Genomic DNA, 12,213 nt, shown 5'->3' with positions numbered 1-12,213 from the left:
AGCACATTTAAATGTAAATTATCATTTATAAAGAAGGCTAGTAGTGACTAACATAGAGAACATGCTGTGGTCTACATGAGACTGTACCCCTATGCTCAGGCATTTGAACACATGGTCCCAAGCTACTGGTGCTATTTGGAGAGAGAAGTCTTAGGGGTGTAGCCTTGCTAGAGGAAGTGTGTCACTGGGAGCAGGCTTTGGGAATTTAAAACCTTGTGCCACTTCTAGTTTACATTTTATGCTTCCTGCTTCTGTCATCACACCAGCTGCTTGCAGTCATGCCTTCTCATCATGATGCACCCTTATCCTTCTGAAATAGCGAAACCCAAATAAACCCTTTCTTCCACAAGTTGCTCATGGTCGTGGTATTTAATCACAGCAACAGAGGAGTAGTGGGTGTCACCTGTAGTGATCATCCTCATCACTGCCGAACCGGTTGTTCTGAAGCTGCTCAGCTAGGTTGGTTAGGATCACGTCTCGCAGCTGGGAAAGTCCGCTGTTTCTCTCTCCTGATACAGGACAAAACTCCATGAATGACCCTGTTAACAACACTTAGAAAACCCACTGGGTTGCAGTTCCAAGTATCTGGGAGGCTGGGGCAGGAGGACTGCTTAATTTTAAGAAGACTGGGACAATATCTTAACAAACTGCACCTCCCACCCAAACAAAACTGATGTTATTTTTTAAAAGGTTTCAAAGAAGCAGACTAGGAGCACAGCATTTAGATTCGTGCAAATAGCAGCAAAACAGCATCACAACCAGAGCACAGCTAGAGGCAGGACATTCACATCAAGTGTGATTTGTCTTCCTAATATATTATAAAGTGTGGTTTTATTACTTCCTTAGGTTAATGCTGCTTTTAAATGCTGACTGTCTTTATCATGTCATTTGTTGCTGCTGCTGCTGTTGTTTAAATTAAGTGTATGAAAAACTAACAAAAATCTAGCATTAGAAATCATCAAGACAACTGGATGGTGGTGGCGCACGCCTTTAGTCCCAGCACTCAGGAGGCAGAGGCAGGCAGATCTCTGTGAGTTTGAGGTCAGCCTGGTCTACAGAGCGAGTTCCAGGACATCCAGAGCTACACATAGAAACCCTGGTAGGAAAAAAAAAAAATAATTGATCTTAAAAAGAGGAAAGAAAAAAGAAAAGATATTGGTTTGGTTTTTTGTTCTTGTTTGTTTGTTTGTTTGTTTGTTTGTTTAAAACAGGGTCTTACATATCCCAGGGTAGCCTGAACTTTCTACAAAGCTGAGGATGACACTGAATTCCGCATCATCCTGCTTCTACCTCCCACATACTGGAATTGCAGGTGCACTGCCATGCTAAAATAGGAAGTGATTTATTTTTAGATGTGCTAAACATCCAGAGTCAAGACATAGGAAGAGGTATAAAACTTCATCTTTGAATTGTGGCTTGGGCATTCAACCTGCAGTGCTGGTCTCTATGCATACACATTTTGCTGTCTGTCTTGGGTACCAGGAAACTGGGGACTCTGTTTTTTGAGACAGGGTTTCTCTGTGTAGCTTTGGAGCCTATCCTGGAACTCACTCTATAGACCAGGCTGGTCTCAAACTCACAAACATTCCCCCTGCCTCTGCCTCCCGAGTGCTGGGATTAAAGGCGTATACCACCACAACCCAGCAAACTAGAGACTCTTGCATGCTAAGCAAAATTTCACCCATGAATGTATTTTACCTAGATACATGTATACCATATACAAGCCTGGTGCTGGCACATGTCAGAATTGGGCATCAGATCCCCTGGAGTAAGAGTTACAGATGTTTGTGAGCCACTATGTGGATGATGAGAACCAAATCCAGATCTTCTGAAGAAATAGCCAGTGCACTTAAGTACTGACCCATCTCTCCAGCCCCAAATACACACTTTCTCAAGTATGTAGTACTTGAGTAATAGGAAGAAAAAGAGACCCCTCCGTATCAGTCAATGTCCAGCTGTTACCTTGGGAACAAGAAAAACTAGCAAAGTCTAGCTATTCAGCTGAAAGTTCAAGGCCAGCCTGAGAAACTTAGTGATACACTGTCTTAAAAAGTAAAAAGAGAGAACAGGAGAAAGAGATGACTCAGTGGTTCCTGGCCCCTACATGGCATCTCAACATCATCTTTAACTCCAGTTTTAGGGCATCTGACACCTGTCATTCCACAGGACTGAAGCTATGTGGTGCCGAACATTACATGCAGATAAACAATCAAAATACAGAATAAAAATAAATTTTTTTCAAGTAAACAGAAGGCTTTGGAATATAATTAATGGTAGAGTACACGCTTAACACATTCAAAGTCCTAGGTTCAATTCTTAGTAACACACGCACACGCACAGACAGGCATGCATATAGGCAGACAGACAGACAGACACACACACAGCTGTTCAAGGATAATCTCAAGATAATTCTCACCTTCTGTTAAGACCAGCTTAAGTAAGTTATTGATTTCAGTTTCACCTGGGTATAAGATATTTAAACCAGAGCTGAAACGACAGAAAAGTCAAAAGGTTTTTTTTCTTAAACATTCCAGAAAATATACGCTCTATTTAAATTTTTGTTAGAGATGTCAGCCTGGCCAGATAAGTGACAAAGAGAATTTCTGATCTCAGCTTTTCATGAAGTCTGGAAGATCGGGGTGGAAAATGGCATCAGAGGTTTGTTTCTGTTCTGTTTCTTTGTTTTTTGGCTTTTTTTTTTTTTTTGGCTTTTTCCTCTTCCCTCTCTGTCAAGCTGTGGCATATAATCAAGTGTGCAGTTTAGCACACAGCCTCAGGCACTAAAGAAACTGTCACAAAGACGGGACAGTGCCTATACCCTGTCCAGGAGTTTCTGCCTCGCACATTTGTTCTGTTGAGGAAGCAACTCAAAATATTAACATGGTGAAAAGAAACAGAAAAAAATAAACTTTGCTCTCTATGTCATTCTTGCCAGAAAAGCCTTCCAGACCAGCCATCCAAGTCTCCATCAGCCTCTATACTACATTTGCTCATGTTATAATTCTACTTCTATGAAAGTTCATTGAAATAAAATAAATCAATAAATTAAAAAATAATATTGAGGCTATTTCAGGTACATATGAATTTGAGGCCAATGTGATCTATACAGTGAGTTCCAGGCCAGTCATTGCAACATAGTGAGATCCTGTCTCAAAATTTAATTAATTCACAATAATTAATAGCTGGGAATGAGGGCTCTGGCCTGTAACTCCAGAAATTGAGACAGATATAGGAAGATCTAAAGTTCAAGGTCAGTCTGTGCTATCTCAAAACACCCAGTCTCAAACTAAGAAAAAACAAAACAGGGGCTAGAGAGATGGCTCAGTGGTTAAGAGCATTGCCTGCTCTTCCAAAGGTCCTGAGTTCGATTCCCGGCAACCACATGGTGGCTCACAACCATCTGGAATGAGGTCTGGTGCCCTCTTCTGGCCTGCAGGCATACACACAGACAGAATATTGTATACATAATAAATAAATAAATAAATAAATAAATAAATAAATAAATAAATATTTTTAAAAAAAAGAAAAAGAAAAATGCCCAAAAAATACATAAACAAAACAACAAACAAAATTCTCACTGGACTATGATGGCCCATAAATTCACTAGTGAAGAGACTGAGAAGATGCTAGTGGAGTAAAGTGCTTGCTATGAAAGAATAGGAGCTGACTTCCATCTCCAGCGCCTATGTAGACAAGTTGGACATCAGCACACACCTGATTCCAGTGCAAGAGACAGACAGAACTCCTGGGCCTTGCTGGCCAGCTAATCTAGTCAACTGGCAGGGTCCTAGTTCCATGAGAGGGACCTGTTCTTTTTAGACAGGGTCACACGGTATAGCTCTGGCTGGTTTGGAACTCACTATGTAGACCAAGTTGGCCTTGAACTCACAGAGATAGGCCTGCCTTTGCCTCTAGATGACTGATATTTAAGGTGTGTGCTGGTATCCACATCTCAACAGGATTTTTTAAAAAATCATTACTATTATTATTTGTATGTGCATGTGTTTATGTGTGTGTGTGTGACGTGCATGCAGGCACGTTCATGCCAGTGTACATTTAGAGGTCAGACGACAACAATCAGGAGTTGGTTCTTTCCTTCTATGTTGAGTTTTGGGGATTCAACTCAGGTCATCATTCTTGAGTGGCAATGAGTCATCTCAGCAGCTCTCCAACAGGTTAATGGGGATTAGCACAACTAAGCCCTACACTACATTAGCTTTCCACATAAGCCAACCTCACGAACCTACATGATAGGTGTCCTTCTTATTCCATCTCACAGCTGAGGAACAGAAACATCAAACTATGGCCACAGCCAATGTGAGTGGCAAAGCAGACTCTAGACACCAGGGCAGTTCCACGCCAGAGCATGCTCCACGCTCACGCTTGAGAACATCCTAGCTGCCTGCAACTATCCACTCACAACCCTTCTAGAGAGTTTTGTTCTTTTCACAAAGAAAATGTTCTTCCATTGGTGAGGTCCAGATTCTGGTGGGCTGAGCTATCTAGGCTACAGCATGCACAGAGGCTTCTTTTGCAGAAAGCATTAAGAAAACCCATTTGCTGTTTACCTGATGGCAAGACAGACCTCCTTCTGAATTTCAGAGCAAATTTGGTCTTTCGGTGCCATCAACAACTGCCAAAGAAGCAATCCTGACCGCCGAATGATGTCTCGGTTCCTTTCAGTTTGTGGGCTGAAGAAAAATTTAAACACCACCTACAGAAACATAAGAGGCAGAGCTAAGTATGCTCATTCCAACAGGGATAAAATTAGCTCTCTAGAAGAAAGCACAGGGTAGCTGTTCTTGTGGAAAGATAACCAGGTGCATTTTCAACTCCACTCTCTTCTACACAATGGGATATAGTAAATATCTTACACACATTAACAGCAATGAGACAACATTCACTCCACTAATCGAGGTGCAATGTACATGATAGATGACAACCCCAGTCAGAGGACTGCCAGGAGGTAAGAACCTCTGTAAAAACTGAGGTTGCTGAAGATGTTTCTTCTGGGAGGAGGTGGCTGCTAAACTCACACTGAATGTGTACCTGAAAGACAACGAGGATGCAGCGTACGATACAGGTGTCTCCATTAACCATGGCCTTCTCCATGATGTCACAAATGCTGCTCAGATGGCGTGCCTCAATAGGGTGCTGCTTGCCCAGGACACTAGTGATGGGAAGATTGGGATTCGTGGCCAAAAGATTGAGTTGGTGAATGCACATGGCGCCAACATGGTGCAGTAATTGGTTTATAACCTCATTCGTGCTGATGGCCTCTTCTGGAAGATGCAAAGGAAGCATGGTAAGGAAAGACATGACAAGTGTCCCAGAGGAGTAACTCTCCAGTGTACAAAAGCTATGCACACTCAAGGACAGACTTGTGGTACCCCTGGATAGCACTGTTGCTTCAGAACCTTTCCTGCCATAGTATGGGGTGTAACATAGGTAGCTACCACTTACTAAACTGGTTATGTGGGCTTAACAATGGGATAAAGTTTGACATGCATGGTTACAAAATTAAATTCTTTTAGTCCTATTTTATAGAGCAGTAAACGAAGAGTGAGAGAGGTTAAGTTACCCTAAAGCACCCAATTATGAAGTAACAAAGCTAGGGTTTGAACTCAGGCCATCTCAGCCCATGCTGGCAACCATTCTAGAAGACTTAGAGACATCTTCCATGGCTGCCCTATGGAAGAACCCCTGTCCACAAGCAACCCCCTTGCACCAAATTCAGCATTTCTATTCAGTTGGATAGATGTTTATCAATTAAACCTGAAGATTAATAAGCAGTTTCTTATATAATTACTTTATGGCTCATGGATGGTTTCAGGCATTCAGAGAATGGAGGTGAAGAATAATCTACATAGGCAAGGTACAAGAAAGACTACTTTGGGAGCTAGAGAGACAGCTTAAAGGTTAAAAGCAATGGTTGCTCTCCCAAACGATCTGAGTTTAAGTCTTAGCACCTACAAGGCAGCTTAAAAGATGATAAAAGGATGCGAGCATGGGCAGATATGAAGACAGGGCTCTTGGAAACTCCCATGACTAAAAAGAAACCTCCTGCTCATCTTTTACCCTGAGGGTCCCACTAGATCCCACTTGTTCCTGTCTTGGGAGTTTTAAGATTTTGAGCAAAGACTGTTCATCTTTACTGAGGACTTCTGCCAAGTTGAGGATCTATAGAATAAATGAGGTCTGAGTTTAAGTTAGATACATGGTTGGACAGGAGTAAGGATTCTCAGTGTAAAGTTTATGAAAGACTCTGGTTGATGAGAGGATATGAGAATAAATGGGTGGAGGCAGACTGGCTAGCAAGAGGAAACGAGGACTGTGAATGGGAAGACAGTAAAAGCTCAGGCAGAAGCAGTCGTTGCAGACTGGTGGGAAATGACAGAGCTGGGATATATTTTGAATGTAGGAGCCGAAAGCATTTGGTTCATTGAGATTCAAAGATAAACTGGGTTTAGGAATGTAGTTCAGCTGATACAAAATGATTGTCTAAGGGGCTGGAGAAATGGCTCAGAGGTTAAGAGCACTGCCTGCTCTTCCAAAGGTCCTGAGTTCAATTCCCAGCAACCACATGGTGGCTCACAACCATCTGTAGTGAGATCTGGTGCCCTCTTCTGGCCTGCAGGCATACATGCTAGCAGAACACTGTGTATATAATAAATAAATCTTTTTTAAAAAATGATTGTCTAATATGAACACGGCCTGGATCCCCTCACATAAACCTGGCATGCTGGCTCACACCTGCAATCCTAGCACACAGAGGGAAGGGGGTTAGAAGCAGGAAGATCAGAAGTTCAACGTCATTCTTGGCTATGTGATAACTTTGAGTCCAGCCTGTACTACATGAGACCCTAGCAGAGACTGCTTTTAATCTCAACACTTGAGAGGCAGAGGCAGTCAGGTCTATGTGAGTTCAAGGCCAGCCTGGTCTACAAAGCAAGTTCCAGGACAGTCAGGGTTCCACAGAGAAACTGTGTCTCTAGTAATACATTAATTAATTAATAATAAATAAGTAAATAAAGCCTAAATTACTCAATTTGATACTGTGAAAGAATGGAAATCCATATACAGAGATTAGAAGGGCAGATTAACAGGTAAAAATTTGTAAAGGAAAATAAGGGGTGCTTTTTGCCATGTAAAGCCCCACATGCCCACTGTATAAGCAAGTGGAGGTGCGTTCAGAGTCTGGAGAAGACCAGGGACTTGGCAGTGACTGGTACATAGCACAATCTCTTTTTTTTTTTTTTTCTTGATGCAGGTTTAAAAACAAACGCCAGGATATGATTCAAATACCTTATGAGCTCTAAGGTATTATACCTGGGCTGGGGAAGCTCAGCTGTCAAAGCACTTGCCTCCCACTGATGACCCTGGTTCCAACCTCCAAAACATGAAACAAGACATAACAAAAAAAGTCGCTCCCATTTTATGGGTACAAAGCAAGTCAATTGTTTTTTAACAAATTTATACAAATATGATTAGGAATCCCAGGCTCATGCCTTTAATCCCAGCACTTGGGAGGCAGAGGCAGGAAGATCTCTGTGAGTTCGAGGCCAACCTGGTCTATAGAATGAGTTCCAGGACAGGCTCCAAAAGCTACAGAGAAATCCTGTCTTGAAAAAACAAAACAAATAAAACAAAAGAACAACAAAAGAAAATTAGGAATGAAAGCATAGAAACTACTATTGACTCTACAGATATTAAAATAATTGCAGGGGATGGCAAGATGGTTCAGCAGGTAAAGATGCCTGATAACTAAGCCTAATTCCCAGAATCCACATGAGAGACACATACACATACAAGCCTAATCCCCAGAATCTACATGATGGAGAGACACATACACACATGAGCCTAATACAGAGAATCCATATGGTGGAGAGACACGTACACACATAAGCCTAATTCCCAGAATCTACATGGTGGAGAAATGTATACACACATGCGCACTCAAGCCTAATCCCCAGAATCCACATGGTGGAGAGACACATACACAATAAATAGAAACGTACTAATACTGTGGTAACTAATACATGTCCACTCTCTTTCCAGGGGTTGTACTAAATGCCCTTCCGTTTGGGTATGGTCTGTGCCTGTTATAGCCAATGCACAAAAACTGGCAGGCACTCTAAAAACAGCGTGTCAGTTTCAGCATCCCTCCCAACAAGACAGGTTGATATAAATCCTAGGATACAGTGTGAAGCAAAGGGGACAAATCTTTGTGCTATTCTTATTTCCATCCATAACTCGAGTTTAGGCACAGTATCATGAAACCCAGGCTAGCTTCAGGTTCACTGGGTAGCCAAAGAGGACCTCCTGATCCTCCTGCCTTAGCCGGATATTCACCACACTGAGTTACAGTACAGCTTTGGTTTTAGTAATTTCTTGGGGTGGGAGATGTAGCTCAGCTGGTAGAGTGTTTGTCCAGCATGTATGAAGCATAACATAAACTGGGTATGTGATCCCAACACTAGGGAGATGGAGGCAGGAGGATCAGAAGTTGAAGATCATCCTTGGCTAAATATTGAATTTGATGTCAGCCTGGAATACATGAGACTCTGTCTCAAATTCAATTACTTAATTACTTCTTTATTAAAATTCAATTAACTAATTCTTTATTAGTGTTTTCAATTCATAGTCATCAACTCTTCCTTTAATTTTTTTCAATATATTTCACTTAGTTTTTTTAACATGTCTACAATGGCTACTTTAAAGCTGTCATCTACTAAGTTCAACATCTAACTTCACCTATGTGTGCAGTTGGGCTGAGTTTCTTCTTTTAACCCCTTGTTTCATTATTATTATTATTATTATTATTATTATTATTATTATTATTATTATTATTGTACTTGATGTTAGGCATGGAAGCCAGGGCCTTGCCCCTACAAATCATCTATCATATATTGAGCGACACTCTCAATTCTGGGTTTTATTTCAACAGTCATAGGTGGCACCCAACATGCTAAGCTACTAATGCTCGATTCTATAAGGGTCTACTTGCAAGGAGGCACCCCAGCTGGGCACTTATAAACTCTGGTAAGTAACTTCTGTCTGTCCTTCTGACAATGGATTCACTTTACATTTACCCAGACATGAACATACAGCAGGGATCCTTTCAGGCACCCTATGGAGGCCCCAAGATTCATCAAATCTCCATTTACTTTGCTGTTCTATTGTGCCCCTGGTCTCTCTTTGACACCAAAGGAAATACTACTGCTGCTGCTGCGAAAGAAGCTCAGCCCCAAATCCTGTCAGCCCTTAGGAAGCAAAGCTGTTGATTTCCACAGTGGGCCCAACTCTAGCATAACCAGCTAAAAATGCCACAGGTTTCCACTGTTTTTACCCAAAATGTTGAGGATAGTATGTTAGTGGTTATTGTTGGTTGGCTTTGTTTGTTTTATATTTGTTTGTTTGGGTTTGGTTTGGTTATGGCTTTTCAAAACAGGGTCTCTCCGTGTAGCCCTGACTGTCCTGGAACTCACTCTATACACCAGGCTGGCCTCGAACTCAAGAGCCCCCTGCCTCTGCCTCCCAAGTGCTGGAATTAAATTTGTGTGCCCCACCACCTGACTGTTGTTGCTTGGCTTTTTGAGAAAAGAGCTCAATATGCAGTCCTGGCTATCCTTTGTAGAGCAGGCTGGCCTCAAACTCACAACAATCTGTCTACCTCTGCCTCCTTGAGTGCTGTTGTTCTTTTTAATATAGTAATTGTGTTAACCAGTTTCCAAAATACGGATAAAAATGGGTTTGCTGTTGTAGATAATGTCTGTTTTAATGATACTTTACAAAGAGAGTATTTGCTGAGTTACTCTCTCTTCTGTAGCAAGATAGTTGATCTCAATGATGTCAATATTGCTGGGCATGGAGGTGCACACCTTTAAACCTAGTGCTCAAGAGGCAGGGGCAGGTAGATCTCTGAGAGTTTGAGATCAACCTGGTCTACACAGTGAGTTCAAGGACAGCCAGGCTCTGTAGAGACCCTGTCTCAAAAACCAACCAACCAACAAACAAACAAAAAGTCAATATTAAGAATATTAAGAAAGATAATATAAATTTGGGTATAAGCCATTGTCAGTATAAAACATTAATATAGCATAGAGTTCCAGTCCAAGAACCAATAATCAATGTTGTGTTTTAGATTTTACTTTGAGGCAGGATCTTAGTCAGGCCCAGTTTGAATTAGAACTCACTCTTTAGCCTGAGCTTTCTATGTACTGAGATTACATGGGTTCCTCCTCAGGACCAAGAATCAAATTTTATATCTACGTTTAGATTTTGGGAGGGACATAGAGATTTTCCTTTTAGAAACCTACAAGTTCTTCAAAGCCTCCACATTTACATGATTTACATGCCTTCTCCTTCCTAATAGACAGTAATCCCCATCGTGGACAACAGTGGGTTTTAGCTTGTAAGTTCCAAGAAGGAAGCTGTGGATACAATCTATTGCTAACCCACATTCCCACCTAATGCTCCCACTCTAGTTTGTTATATTTGGGAGCTGACAGTGCTGCTCACCTTTGGGCTCGGTGATGATATGGCTGACCCCCAGTCTCTGGCACACATAATGAAAGGCCTGGTTCCCAGGATTGCACCACTGATCGATATAATCATTTGAGCAGGTCCACAGCATGTTGTTCACGGTATCATAACAGGCACCTGCAAACAATACAGTTCACTCAGCGGCTGTGCCACCACATCTGCACATATATTTCCCAAGGAATTGCCAAAGAACAAAGGGCGAGAATTTCCCCCAGTGCTGACAGTCACAGCTCTACTCCCAAAGAACTATGTAACAACACACTAAATTAGAACTGAGAAAAAAAGCTTAAATTTAATTTGCAGTTTTGCTCAGTTCCTATGCGAGAAGGAACAAGTCATAAAATACATGGTTTGCAGCAACAGGTTCTTATGAATTACTTCCAAAAAGGATTCAGATGGCTTCCATGAAAAATTCAGGACACCAGGAACGGGTAACACTGTTGAGTCCACAGAAGTGGATCCATTCCACCTTGACTAAAGGTCAGAGAGTTTAAACTTATTCTTGCTCCTTCAAGGTTACTGACAAGAGATTTGACGTATGGTGTGGCTACTATCAAACATATCTTGACCTAGGTATAGCTACTTGGTGAGACGGTAATCACTTTGTTCTTTGTAAATAAACACAGACCTTCAGTATTCACTGGATCGCCCTCCTCGTACTATCTTATGTGTCTGTACTTCTTTTGTATATCTGTGTATTCTGCCTAATATTTCTAATCCACATGTTCCTGTGCCGAAACATATGAACCTGTTGAGGCTGGACCCCAACAGATGTCGCTTCAACATGTAGCTATGCCATAACACCAACACACAATAAAAAAACTCTGGAGAGTGCCAAATTTCTGTATGTACCCCTAGTAGCCAGGACAAAGGACAAGTCCAATGTATGGGATTGGATTCGTTTTCCAATGTGTGTTCTTCAGCAGAATAAATCTCTGGAGACTGTGATGAGCAATGTCTTACAACATAATGTGAGCCTCAATGGCAGTTCATCTGAGAATCTGACACGTGGCAGCTTCCACACTAAGTCCCTGAATTAAGGAGTATTAACATGTATCTCTTTTAAGGAAAGTGGAATACCATAGAGAATTGGCAAGATTTTCAAGAACACTTGAAATGCTCTTGAAATAATCACTCAAGATGAATCTTCCAAGGAAACAAGTGTATTTGTGTCTTACCCAATCCTGGTACAAGAGCACCACGCCCCAGTGAGCTTCCAGCAGCATCTATGAGATCCGCACGACTTGTGAATTGGCCATCTGAAATGTTATATACCAAACTGGAGGCCAGGACTGTGGAGACAGACAGCTCTTTAATCATCCTGAAGACACTCTTTAAAACTTCCTTTTTAGGCTCCTAACCAGATTTCTTTTGAAACCAACAAAGATGGACAATAAACACAGAAGATCCCTGAAAAAAAAATGCTGACCAAATGTCTTCATAATATTTTTGAAAGTGAATTTAAAACAGCAACATTGATATGAAGGTGTTTTTCTACTTTAAAGGATCAAAAGAGAAAATGGAAAAGGGACAGGAAGACTCAAATCACAGGATGGCAGCGTGTTAGGAAACGTTTCAGTTGGGTCTTATAAGCGCTGGTATGATGCTGTTCTCCTCCCCAGCTCTCATTGTGACTCAGACACTTGGACTTTTCCCTCAATACAGGAG

General features: G+C 41.5%; 1 protein-coding gene across 9 annotated transcripts in view; it reads right to left on the bottom strand.

Moving 5' to 3' along the window:
• Hectd4 (HECT domain E3 ubiquitin protein ligase 4) overlaps positions 1 to 12,213 on the bottom strand; it is a 182,052-nt gene that overhangs the window by 100,236 nt on the left and 69,603 nt on the right. For all 9 annotated transcript variants that reach the window (XM_050158911.1, XM_050158912.1, XM_050158919.1 and 6 more), the window contains exons 10-15: positions 11,724 to 11,837; positions 10,522 to 10,662; positions 5,050 to 5,282; positions 4,569 to 4,714; positions 2,417 to 2,487; positions 404 to 509 (exon numbers count right to left, since the gene is read on the bottom strand). In XM_050158911.1, the coding sequence (XP_050014868.1) occupies positions 404 to 509; positions 2,417 to 2,487; positions 4,569 to 4,714; positions 5,050 to 5,282; positions 10,522 to 10,662; positions 11,724 to 11,837 (811 nt within the window). The remainder of the gene's footprint in view (positions 1 to 403; positions 510 to 2,416; positions 2,488 to 4,568; positions 4,715 to 5,049; positions 5,283 to 10,521; positions 10,663 to 11,723; positions 11,838 to 12,213) is intronic.

This window comes from Alexandromys fortis, unplaced genomic scaffold (assembly GCF_014885135.2).
Source record: "Alexandromys fortis isolate MF-2015 unplaced genomic scaffold, M_Fortis_MF-2015_v1.1 scaffold_90, whole genome shotgun sequence".
In the NCBI taxonomy this organism is placed as follows: Eukaryota; Metazoa; Chordata; class Mammalia; order Rodentia; family Cricetidae; genus Alexandromys; species Alexandromys fortis.
This window is presented reverse-complemented; position numbering and strand designations above follow the sequence as displayed.